Source organism: Ascaphus truei, chromosome 4 (assembly GCF_040206685.1).
Source record: "Ascaphus truei isolate aAscTru1 chromosome 4, aAscTru1.hap1, whole genome shotgun sequence".
Taxonomy (NCBI): domain Eukaryota; kingdom Metazoa; phylum Chordata; class Amphibia; order Anura; family Ascaphidae; genus Ascaphus; species Ascaphus truei.
In genome coordinates, this window is record NC_134486.1 from 131,287,184 (window position 1) to 131,300,619 (window position 13,436).

General features: G+C 38.9%; 1 protein-coding gene across 5 annotated transcripts in view; it reads right to left on the bottom strand.

Moving 5' to 3' along the window:
• EPM2A (EPM2A glucan phosphatase, laforin) overlaps nucleotides 1-13,436 on the bottom strand; it is a 201,334-nt gene that overhangs the window by 91,226 nt on the left and 96,672 nt on the right. For all 5 annotated transcript variants that reach the window (XM_075596601.1, XM_075596604.1, XM_075596603.1 and 2 more), the window contains exon 3: nucleotides 8,110-8,284. In XM_075596601.1, the coding sequence (XP_075452716.1) occupies nucleotides 8,110-8,284 (175 nt within the window). The remainder of the gene's footprint in view (nucleotides 1-8,109; nucleotides 8,285-13,436) is intronic.

The following is a 13,436-nucleotide window of genomic DNA, read 5'->3' on the forward strand; positions in this document are numbered from 1 at the left end:
GGGCAAAATTCCTATTATTCAGATATGGATAATAGCGCATTTGTCCATTAAAAATAAACATTAACCAGCTAGCATAAAGTAAATTAAAGTTCTACTTACCCCTGCCAGGATGAAGGCTGTCCTCATCTTCCTCTGCGTCTTCCACATACTCTGTGGTTAGCAACATTAGAATAAAAACACAAACTACTGGCCACTAATCCCTTAATCACCTTAGCGGTTTGTAACTGCTATAGTAATTATGGGGTTAACCCCCCCTCCCCGCTACCCGACCAGGAGGCCTAACCACCCTCCCCGGGGCAACAACCTGCACCCTCCACCCCTCTACCCATTGATTGTGACTGTGGTTATGTCATGTCCAGAATATAGGCATGGATTGCCACACTGACAATACATGGGCAACTGGGAAAAAAAACACATAAAAAATACAATACATTACAATGAAATAAAAACAAACATTTGACTAAAAATGCATTGCTTGTCACTGTGATTATCTATACCCAGAAAGGGGCATACATAAGCACATTGGCAGTCAATGGGCAACCTAAAAAAAAAATTCACAACGAATAAAAGTCAATCAATATGTTTCTTACCAATGCTGTCTTCACCCTCCGAATCATACTCCATCACCATCTCTTGACCCACTGCGCAATGCTCCTCAAACAACTGATATGAAGAAGTCCATTATAATATGTTGATTGAAGAGACGTCTCAAGTAAGTTATTTTCTTCCTACTTCTTTCTTTTCTTCTGCCTTCTCTGCTGTATAATCCAAAAGGGGCGTCATCTTCTTGGCTTCAAATGAGATGGGACATGCCTTATATAAGGCCTGTGACGTCACATTTGAGTGTCAAATGGTACACCCCCAATCCGATTGGCTGGCGTACCATGTGACAGGTTCCTGGTTTATTTTGAGGATGTGACGCTTCCCTCCCTTTAAGATGACGTCACTTCAGCAAAAAAACAAAATGGCAGCCATCAAATGGTCACCAAACAATCGGATTGGTGTATATACAATGTGATGCCTTTCCTTGTGACATCATCAAAAAGGTAGATAAGATAGCCAATCAGATAGCATGCCTCCCTCCCTCCCTTTTTGATGATGTCAACGCACTCCAGAAAAGGAAAGGCGTCACATGGTATATACACAATCCAATTGGTGAGCCACTAAAGTAAACTGGCTGTAATTTTATTTTTACTGCATAGGATTGAATCCAGGGGTCTTCCGAGCTGAAATAAATATCTGGGTCAGCTCCGAAGGGCCCAGGGGACCCCCGGAATCCTCCTGTATCAATCCTATGCAGTAAAAATAAAAGAATGTCCTTGTCATGCATATCACAATTCTAATAGTACCACCCTCTAGCTGGCGACAAAAGAATGCAAGTTTTTATAGTACAATATGCATATCGGCGTTTAGTGAATAGCAGTTGCTGGCAAAAAATGCAATATTGGCTATTTTTTCAGCTACGCACTACTTGTTATAGCCAGAGGGTTATAGCTCAATAAAAAGCCGGTTAAGTGCGATATTATCTTGTTATCGGAGCTTTGTGAATAGCTACACATGCAACATCATACTAAAAGGGCATTTATAGTGCATTGATGCACTAATCAAAGTTAAATGAATAAGCCCCTCTGGGCGATAATGCTAGTTTTCACACAGAAATGGCATTATCACCGTTTAAGGAATAGGCTCCATTAAATTTGGGGCCTATTCAACCAGAGCAGTGGTCTCCAAACTTTTCAGTACGAGGGACACATCGCATATTCTACACATTTTTGCGGGCCAAAGAATACATTTAGATATATATATATATTATACATATATATATTATAAATGAATGAATACGTTTTATTTGGATCTTTTGGGGGTAATCAGCATGATATGATTCAGAACAAAAGAGAAATGTTACAATTACAAAGAAAGGATGTCGGACTTACACTGGGAAATGATATATAATGAGAAAAAATATATATATTTCAAGTTGGTGCGGGCTGGATAAAATCTTGTGGTGGGCTGGATGTGGCCCGCGGGCCGTAGTTTGGAGACCCCTGAACTAGAGTGTATTATGTATTAGTGATACATACACTAATATAGTATGCTATTATATTCAGCAGAGGGTCCTACTACATCTATTTTTATTTAATGACATGTTATGCAGTATAATTACCCTATGAAAGCCCCTGTTATGCATAAAGTCTGACAATAACTTGCTTTTCTTTCTATGAGCATATCTCGTCCCTGAATACTCTACTTGTGAGTTCTGTTTTGATGGAAATCTACCAAGTAAATAAGTTAAAAAGTTTACACCGCATCTTGCAATACAGCCCTGGCATTTGGATTACATTTCAAATATTTTTATTTTACTTCAGAGACCTAAGAACCATTTCCTTTTACATTTGAAACAAAAAATAAAAGATATTAACAGCTCCCAAGTTACATTGTTTATTCTGCAGTAAAACATGTATTTTTATTTCAGTCTGTGTATTGTTGCTCTGACATTTATGGAGAGCAAAATAAAACGTTACTGCTGCCCATTTCTCTCCGTACAGGTTGTGTTGCAGTGGTGGCTTTAAAAAAAACTAAAAGTTGTACTGTGCCTAAAATCAACACATTCTGATTTTGTTAAACATTGAAGAAAAGCAATTTGTACCACATTTTAGAATAATCTGTACAATATTTATTTCCAGAAAGCGACTCCCTAAGATGAATTAATTTTTCTTTCAGTAGAAAGTGGAACTTTAAGTTTGCGGGATATTTAAAAAAAAAAAAAACAGAACTGTGGGTTTAGTAGACTAGAAATGAGTATTACTTGGTTTGGAAATAAAAAGTCAGTACCCCTTAGTGCGTCATACTTTAACTACTGTGTTGCAGTAAACACTAAGGGCCTCATGCAGTAAAGGTTGATACAAATTATCTCCAGGGCATTTAAATCGCCGTTTTTTGGGACGTTGCTATCACGGTATTCAGCAAGCCTTCATTACCGTTCATAGCAAAATTCCCAAAACGAGCGATTTGCTGCCAGCGATAGCATAGAGCCTCTGAAAAAGCCTAACCCGACGATACATTTCTGCTGCAGAGAGAGCGGCTCAGAGAGATCCGCCTCTGCCAGCGGAAATCTAGCCCGCAAATTATGTTTTTTAATATACATTTCTTTCATAGCGTAGATGTGCAGGGGGTCTCCGGAGCTGAACCGCATTGGTTTCAGGTCCGGGGACCCCCTGCTTCCTGAGATACAGGCTCCTTTATGGGGTGCCGGTATCTCCTATGCTTTGAAATGTCCCGGTCACGTGACTATGAAAGAAATGTATATTAAAAAATATTTAATACACATCAATACACGCCCCCCTCCACCCAAACACACACAGTAATGGGCAAAATAACTATTATCCAGATATGAATAATAGATTATTTGACCATTATTAAACACAACATTAGCATGCATCAATAAAGTAAATAAATACAGTTCTACTTACCACACCAGCATGTCCCTCTGTCCTCCGTTGCCAGAAAGCATATATACATAATAAAGACATTCTAATGGCCCCTAACCCCTTAATCACCTTAGCGGTTAATAACCGCTATAGTAATTAAGGGGTTAACCCACCCTACCCCGATACAAACCCGGGAGGCCTAAGCAACCACCCCGGACTGACTATACCCACCCTGTACCCATTGTGTAGTATAGTGGTACATCGTACCCATATAATAATAATATGGGCATGATAAGCCTCTATAGCACTCAATGGGCACCCTAATTACAATACATTAATGCACCAGACATACAATAATAAAACATAACTCCAAAAAAACATACTTCACTAAATAAAAACAGTAGCCAGCTAATCCAATGAATACAAGCAATAACAACATCAACAATGAATTAATTAAACCATTAACCAATCAAAACAATTAATTCCTAAAACAACTCGGAATTATTTTAAACAGTAACCAATCAAAACAATTAATTACTAAGCCAACTCAAAATTAATAGTCACATTAACCAACCAAACCAATTAATTTCTACAACATTAATGAATTAATTGAAACATTAAACTACAAAGAAATAAATTCAAACAATATCTGAAATAACCATTAAACGCATTAGCTAACATAATACAACATTAAGTAAAAACGAACAACAATCGCAAACATTTGATTTCCATCAAGCAGGAAAAATCAAACAATGACATCCACATAATAAACTGTAATTAAAAAAAACAACAGCAATACCAAGCCAGAAATGCCCCCCAAATATTGTCATAATAATGTATTAATCTGTACCCTAAAGTGGTACAGATTAATATATTATCAGTCAATGTGCCTCCAATGTCACGAAAAAGGCGTCACATGGTATTTCAGCCAATCAAGTCGTGGGAACCAATTCCACACTCTGATTGGCTGAAATACCATGTGACGCCGGCCATCTTGGATTTAGTGACGTCATCTTAAAGGCAAATGAAGCACAGCCATTCTGATTGCTTGGTATCATTCCCTTTAAGTGACGTCATTTAAAAAATAATGAATTAAAGTCGCCACATGGTTTTAATAGCCAATCAGGTGTCTGTTAACCATTTTGAGGCTAAATGTGATGTCACAAGCCCTATTTCAGGCTGTGACGCCTCATTTGAGCCCAAGAAGACGACGAGACAACATCGGTTGGGATCTAACATGGGGCTTTTTGGATTGACAGAAGAAGATAGAAGATAAAGAAGATCAAGAAATGGTGACAGATGAAGATAGAAGAAGGTGATTAAAGAAAGAAAAAAGAAGATTTGGGTACCTGATCCGGATCTTCATGGCAGATGCATTGGATGCTGTTGGACGTCTTCAAGGTACGTGAGCTTCCTGTTTCCCCGGGAGTCGGAGGGCCAGCGCTTCTAATGGTAAGTAATATATTGAATGTTTGTAAATGTCTTTTTTAACAGGTTTTTTCATTGGATGTGTTTTTTGATTTTTTGAGGAAGGCACATTGACAGATAATATATTAATCTGTACCACTTTAGGGTACAGATTAATACATTATTATGACAATATTTGGGGGGCATTTCTGGCTTGGTATTGCTGTTGTTTTTTTTAATTACAGTTTATTATGTGGATGTCTTTGTTTGTTTTTTTCCTGCTTGATGGAAATCAAATGTTTGCGATTGTTGTTCGTTTTTACTTAATGTTGTATTATGTTAGCTAATGCGTTTAATGGTTATTTCAGATATTGTTTGAATTTATTTCTTTGTAGTTTAATGTTTCAATTAATTCATTAATGTTGTAGAAATTAATTGGTTTGATTGGTTACTGTGACTATTAATTTTGAATTGGTTTAGTAATTAATTGGTTTGATTGGTTACTGTTTAAAATAATTCCGAGTTGTTTAAGGAATTAATTGTTTTGATTGGTTAATGGTTTAATTAATTCATTGTTGATGTTGTTATTGCTTGTATTCATTGGATTAGCTGGCTACTGTTTTTATTTAGTGAAGTATGTTTTTTTAGAGTTATGTTTTATTATTGTGTGTCTGGTGCATTAATGTATTGTAATTAGGGTGCCCATTGAGTGCTATAGAGGCTTATCATGCCCATATTATTATTATATGGGTACGATGTACCACTATACTACTCAATGGGTACAGGGTGGGTATAGTCAGTCCGGGGTGGTTGCTTAGGCCTCCCGGGTGGGTGAAGGGGTATTAGCCCTAAGGATGGGTGTCTAGACCTTGCGGGTGGGTAGCGGTTGGGTTAACCCCTATATTACCTTAGCGGTATTAACTGCTAAGGTAAGGAAGGGGTTAAGTCCCCCCGCAACCCACCCACAAGGCCTAAACAGCCACTAAGGGCCAAATTCCCCCTTCACCCACCCTCGCTAGCCACAGTAAGCCTGGCACGGGTGTTTAACCCCTTCATTGCCTTAGCAGTTAGCCGCTAAGGTAATGAAGTTGCTGTAAATGCATTTTTCCTGCATCGGATGCATGCCGGGGGGCTCCGGTGCTGGTATTAATGGCTCTCAGCTCCGGAGACACCCTGCATATATCTGAGGCAGGAAAAGGGCCTGATTTTTTCTAAGTCCCCACTTATCGCAGCTCAGCGACGCATCTCCCCACCAATCTGCCAAAATTTTGAGATTGGGGAGAAGATTGGATTGGGGAGAAGATCGCCTTTTTAGGGCTGCGATAGGCTGCGATAGTCGGCGATAGGCGATTCGAGGCTACTAGAATCACACGAGTTTTTGATAATTCCGATAAATGGTCGATAAGTGGCTGATCGCCGCTCAATTGGCGATTTTATTTTGGTCCTAAGATTTTGCGGCGATACAGGCCGTTATCGGCCACTTATCGAGGCTTACTGAATACGAGTAGGCATTTTGGCCGATAAGTGGTCGATAAGTGCCTTATCGACACTTACAGAATGAGGCCCTAAGTTTGTCAAATACAAGGGTAATTACATAAAATCATTAAAAAGTGTTTAAAATATTATTATTATTTTATTATTGCCCATTCAGCTTTGGACAAACTACCACCCCCATAACTCCCCTAACCCCTCCCCCCCCCTCCTCAGTCTAAATGTTGTACAAGTTTAAAAATGTGCACATTGAGATCATGTGATCGCTCTTTTGAAGCCGTTCCATTCCTCGTCTTGTCAGATTGCGTTTAGCGGAGCACAAAATGCAATCTCCCCTAGAAAATGACCAAAAAGACCATGATGTAGCTACTACGTTATTGGGCCCCTGGAGTGCCAGAGCTCATAATGTGGTATCTGTGTAATGGGGCACTCATGGGGTTAATAGGCAGTGTTTTGATTAAGTCAGAGTTGTCCAATTTTAGTACTCAAGGGTAAGGTCAGCGAAATATTTCACAGCATTTCTAGTTTAGTTGCCCTATAATTAGAGCAAGGTTAATTGGTTAGGTACTGTACCTGGTCATTAGAGAGCTATTGAAAATCTGGTCTCTTACAGTACCTAGAGGACTGAATTTAGACCAAATACACATTTCTGACCTCAGAAAACTTCTACTGTAGTCCACAATACTGAGAGGTGAGCAAAAAAGGATCAATGGATGCTCTTTAACTTTAGAAATGTAACAGTCCCACTTAAAATGTTTACAAAATGTTTTATTCTTTCTAACGATTAGATTTGCTTTCTTTTTAAAATGTATCCTTTCTCAGATTAGTCATCTGACACTTTCTAGTTTCTTTGGAAATAAAAGAAATACAGTAATTCTTAATATTGGTGACCCTGAAATGCAGAATTCAACATTAGTTTAATGAATAATCCCTTTACGCTGTAGAGAGAAAGACAGGGCCTGCTCAACACACATTGGTATTACTCACAATGCAGAAGCTAAAAGAGGTTAACCCCCTCAGAGTTTCAACTATGTTTACAAAGTAAACATATTTAAAATGACTTATCTTTAACACTACATACTTAGTGTTATACTTATTATAACTTGGCTCTTCTCCATACATAATAGAATGCGGATGGCTGTTTTAATCGAATGTAATCATGTACAATAATGTACGGTGTCATACATTAATACAGTACTATAGTATGTAGCAATTTAAGCTAATGTTGGTAGTTCTTTGGCAGATTTTTATTTTTAAATTTAATCATTTTTGCATTTGTTGTGTACTGATGACACTTAATATACTGTACTATTTTTATTGTTTGTTACATATCTGTGTTTAAACTTAATTAAATAAAAGTTGTGGAAAAAATACTTATTGTCTTTGAGTCAAATATTTTTCAACGGCATCAGTCACCCAGATGTAATCCTTTTAATATGTAACCGCTTTTTAACTATCTTGGTCCAAGAATGGACTACATCATATTTTCAGCTGAAATTCACTTTTACTCTGTATAACAGGTTTTTTTTTCTAAAACATTTGGGATGCCATTAGCATTTATATACTGTACACATGTTAAATAACCAACTGTGAGATTGGATAGATATACATTGAATCTGTCCTCTTCCTACTGCCAGTGGGTATGTTGTATTACAAATACCCTGTTTGTGACCTACCTTTATATCTTCATATGCTGTCTACTCTTAGAGAAGGATACGGAGCTTGCTAAATCATCTCTGATTACCGAGAACTGTCAAGTTATGTACTTTCATGCACATTTTACCTTGAGAAGTGCATAGCTTGGTGGTCTGCAATGTTAAAGTAGAAGTCAGTGGTGTGCTTCATCTCATTGGTATGTCCAGTGTTTTCAATCCAATGTCCAACTGGATGGCAATAAACTCCATCCACTATGTTACTTTCATTGTACACACTGCAGCGGTCATGGTGAGGCCCATTACCTGAAGGAAGATAAAATAAACACAAGTAAATAATTTAAGCATCAATCCCATCTACGCATTTTTATTACTCCTTTTTTATACAAGATAAGAACTGAGAAGCCCCCGTAGTTGAACTGCGCTACTTTTAACTCCGATGACATCCGGTTCCCCGGGATACATACTAGTGAAGTTACCAGCTTGAAAACTCCTTCCAGGGGAAACAAAATTGTCGCCGTATCTCGGGCCAATAAGAAGCCACAATGTCATTGGCTGTGGCTTCTTTTTGGAATGCCATTTAAATCCCTTTTAAAAACCAGGAAGTAAAGCAGTAACATCACTGGTAAGTATCTCAGGAACCAAGGCTGAGCTAAAGAGATCGGTTCTGCTCTGAATGACCCCCTTAGTTCGAATCGTATAAAAAAAGAGTGTATGGGGGGGGATTGCTGCTTTTACTTCTACCAATGAATACAGTTTTCTTTATACATCTTACTATCATAATATTTTCATACATCACTTTCACACCTAATAGTCGTGGAGACAAAATATTTGAAATAGTGGTAGATACTATTTATGCAAAATCTTCTTTAAGACCCAGTCCCACTTAACAAGATACAAAAATAAGTGCGCAACCCAAAATTCACCTTACAACAAAATCCACACACTATGGTGTTAAAGTGCAATAATATATGTGCATATGGTGTTCTAATGATATATAAATTTATATACAAAACCATATAGGAGGCGTATGCTGCTAAACTGAAAGAGTGGCTCAGCACTCAAAACACTAGGAGAAAAAGACAAAAAGAACAGCGCAAAACGCAATAGTGAAGTAAATAGGTACAGATTATATTTGTGAAAAAATGGTGAGTATTAAGCGTACATTTAAGCAGAAGAATAAAAGCATATCTGTGCAAACATCAGCACAATGTTACCACAATGGAAAGCCTCTGGATGGAATGGTGTAGCCCTCTGGTGCAGCAGCTGTCTTCTGGCAAGTCACAGTGATATCTCTCACTTATCCTGGACCCCTGCAAGCGGCAGCTGCAGCCCTTGAGCTGTTCAGAGTTCCCCCACTGGTAGTGGCATCTGCTGGGCTCGTGGCAGTTCGTTTTTAGCTGTCCTTGGGACACAGTAATGCCTCAGGGCTCTCCTCTCACTGTACACACCGTGCGACCCACGTGGGATCTTCTTCCGGCGCTCGCGCACTCCCGTGACGTCACGGATGACGCGCGATGTGAATTTCAATGGAGAAAGTCCCAAAAATGGTTGCACATTCAGAAAATCGCTAGAAATAGGTTAGGGAGGCTAGGATGGGGAACCAGACCCTGCCAATCTCTATCCAACGCGTTTCGAAGCTACCAAAAGAGCTTCTTCATCAGGGATAATGCATTGAGCCCTCCTCCTTCAATAAATATGCATACGGCTGACGCCATTGGTCAGCCAATCGGGCAGGGGACCAATCAGGTGAGCCCTTCGGCATAAGGGGGCGGGACAATGGATTGGAGATTTTAAATATATACTGGCAGTGTGTTGAATACAGACATAAAAACAATTTTAATTATAACATCAATTTGGATTCCGAATATGGTTCCCAGACTGAAACTGTACAGACTCGTTATAATTCCCACTGTTCGTATGGAAGTTCCCACGTGACTGGTCATTCGGCCTTTGCGACTGATCCTGAGCTTCTCTCTGTCTTGAGTGAGAAGTGTTAGACTTATCCCTTCTGGGGACATAAGTCTGACCTACCACTTTAGATCCTACCCCCATCAATACCAACAACAGCAAAATAGCTATAAAGAATATGTACCCAATAGAGCTGAACCGGTTATATATTCACCAAAGGTTATCCCCAAAAATAACATTTATTCTCGTCCATCTAACCATGCATCTCCGTCTTTTTTAGAAATGGTAAAGACCAGATTGGCACCGCCTCTATCGAGAGAGAAAAAGGGAACAGAGACCACATTGGGTCCCCCCTCGAACAACTTGAAAAAAAGATCCCTGTCCGACGAGGGTCCAGAGGTGGTGCCAACATCCAAAAGAAAAGAGAGTCATCCAGAAAGGTCCCCCAATTAGAGAAGGGTATTTTTAATCTTACGAACATTATTTTAACGCAGGACCAAATCAAAGTACTGAGTAAGGGTCTGGCTTTCGCGCGGACATGTGGACCCAACTCATTCCAGTTGTTTAAAGATCTCCACAAGTTCACGCGAAACCTAACCCTGAAAAGACATTTTTTAAAGTTAACGTTAGATTCTGCACCACTAGAGACACCTACTGTACCACCTAGTTCTATTTTATCTAATTCTAATCCTACAATTAAACACACGGGTTTTAAGAATCAGTCTAGGTTTTACCCTGCCCAATCAAAGGGACACCATATAGACGCATTTTTTAACACTGTAATTAATGATATTAATATTTTAGTTAACGATTTTAACATACGTGATATTAAACAGAATTTAAATCAGAAGGAAAACTTAGCGCTAAAAATGTTGAAAGATAACAAAGAATTAATTATTAGACAGGCCGACAAGGGAGGTGGGGTGGTCCTACAGAGCCGAACCGATTATGAGAAAGAGGCATTTAGGCTTTTGAATGATAAAGCCTCTTACAAAAGACTAAACAAGGACCCTACCCTAGAGTTTCAAAGTTTACTAAAAACCCTCCTAGAAGACGCCCTGTCCCAATCAGTTATCTCTGAAACAGAATTTTCTTTCCTATATCAAAGTCACCCGAGACTGCCTATATTTTATCACCTCCCCAAAGTTCACAAGTGTAGAAAATCCCCCCCTGGAAGACCTATTGTTTCAGGGATTCAATCCCTGACCGCAAATATGTCCCAATACGTAGACTTCTTCCTACAGCCCTATGTAGTTAGGTTACCATCTCATATTAAGGATTCTACGGCGGTTTTAAATCTATTTAAAAATTTTGAGTGGAAAAGTAGCTACAGGTGGCTGACTTGCGATATTAAAGCACTGTATACGAATATTCCCCACCTGAAGGGCCTTGACGCTACTGAACAATGCCTGAAACAGGACAATCTATTGCATCCTCTGAACAGAGTGTTTATATTGAAATTCATAGAATTCATATTGCACCACAATTATTTTATGTTCCTCTCAGACTTCTACATTCAGGTTTGCGGCACAGCGATGGGCACGCGATTTGCACCTAGCTTCGCAAACCTGTATGTGGGACACTGGGAGGAACATACAATATGGGCTAATAACCCCTTCAGAGACCGTATAATTATATGGAAACGCTACATAGATGACGTCTTGGTAGTATGGGATGGGGATGACTCATCGATTCAGGAGTTTGTGTCGTTCATTAATATGAACAATTATAATCTAGAATTCACGCACCTTACAGATAACACCTCTATCAATTACTTAGATCTGAAATTGACGGGAAGTAATGATAGGGTGCACACAGAAACATTCTTTAAAGAGGTGGACACAAACAACCTGTTAATGGCAACCAACAATCATAAGGACACCTGGATAAAAAACATTCCTGTGGGCCAATTTATGAGGCTGAAAAGGAATTGCAGCGCCAATGAGATTTTCTTACAACAAGCAGATATGATGCGGGACAGGTTTATAGAGAGAGGATTTAAACCTAACCACTTAGATAATGAATTTAAAAGAGTGTTAGGTATGGATAGAGATAGTTTATTGTCACAGAAGGTCAAAAAACCAATATCTACAGAGGACAAACAAGTAGATGTGGCCTTCGTGACAAACTATAACTCTGCCCACAAACAAATTGAGAGGGTGATTGCTAAACATTGGTGTATCTTAAATAGTGACCCAGTGTTGGGTGATTTTTTAAATAAAAAACCTAAGTTCATTTATAGGAAAGCCACCAACTTGAAAAATATGTTGGCTCCAAGTGATATTGGGAATAATATGTTTTTAGTCCCCAAAACCAACTGGTTGGGAAATAAACCCGTAGGAAATTTTAGTTGCACAAAGTGCTCCGTATGTAAATATATGAATTCCAACAGTAAAACTTTTATTTCACAAAGGACGCAGGAAACTTTTAAAATAGATGATTTTATTACATGCAATTCAGTTTTTATGGTGTATTTATTAGAATGCTCCTGCAAACTCCAATATGTTGGTAGGACCAAGCGTAACTTAAAGGTGAGGATACAGGAACATATCCGGAACATAAAAAATGGATTAGAAAAACACAGTGTCTCTAGACATTTTTTAACCGATCATAATAAGGACCCTTCAAGTTTAACCTTCCTGGGCATTAAGCATGTAGCAAGCGATAGGAGAGGAGGTGATAGACTTAAGGCCCTCTCGGCTCAGGAGTCTCTCTGGATACACAAATTGGACTGTATGGCTCCAAAAGGATTGAACGAAGACATAGATGTATGGGCTTTTTATTAATTTGTATTGAGTTTTATTGATGAATATGAATTAGAATCACATTTACCAGCAATAAATTTATATTACCACTAGATGTCGCTATACCATGAGTCCATTGAACAGGCATTGTTTATTTATTTAATATATTTTTTACTTTTTAATAAAATGATTTGAGTACTAATAATATTTAAGCAACATGTTTAATTCTATTTTAATCTGATTTATTCATACCCCTTTCTCCTTTTTTACAGATAAGGAGTTTTTAATTGATGTTATAATTAAAATTGTTTTTATGTCTGTATTCAACACACTGCCAGTATATATTTAAAATCTCCAATCCATTGTCCCACCCCCTTATGCCGAAGGGCTCACCTGATTGGTCCCCTGCCCGATTGGCTGACCAATGGCGTCAGCCGTATGCATATTTATTGAAGGAGGAGGGCTCAATGCATTATCCCTGATGAAGAAGCTCTTTTGGTAGCTTCGAAACGCGTTGGATAGAGATTGGCAGGGTCTGGTTCCCCATCCTAGCCTCCCTAACCTATTTCTAGCGATTTTCTGAATGTGCAACCATTTTTGGGACTTTCTCCATTGAAATTCACATCGCGCGTCATCCGTGACGTCACGGGAGTGCGTGAGCGCCGGAAGAAGATCCCACGTGGGCCGCGCGGTGTGTACAGTGAGAGGAGAGCCCTGAGGCATTACTGTGTCCCAAGGACAGCTAAAAACGAACTGCCACGAGCCCAGCAGATGCCACTACCAGTGGGGGAACTCTGAACAGC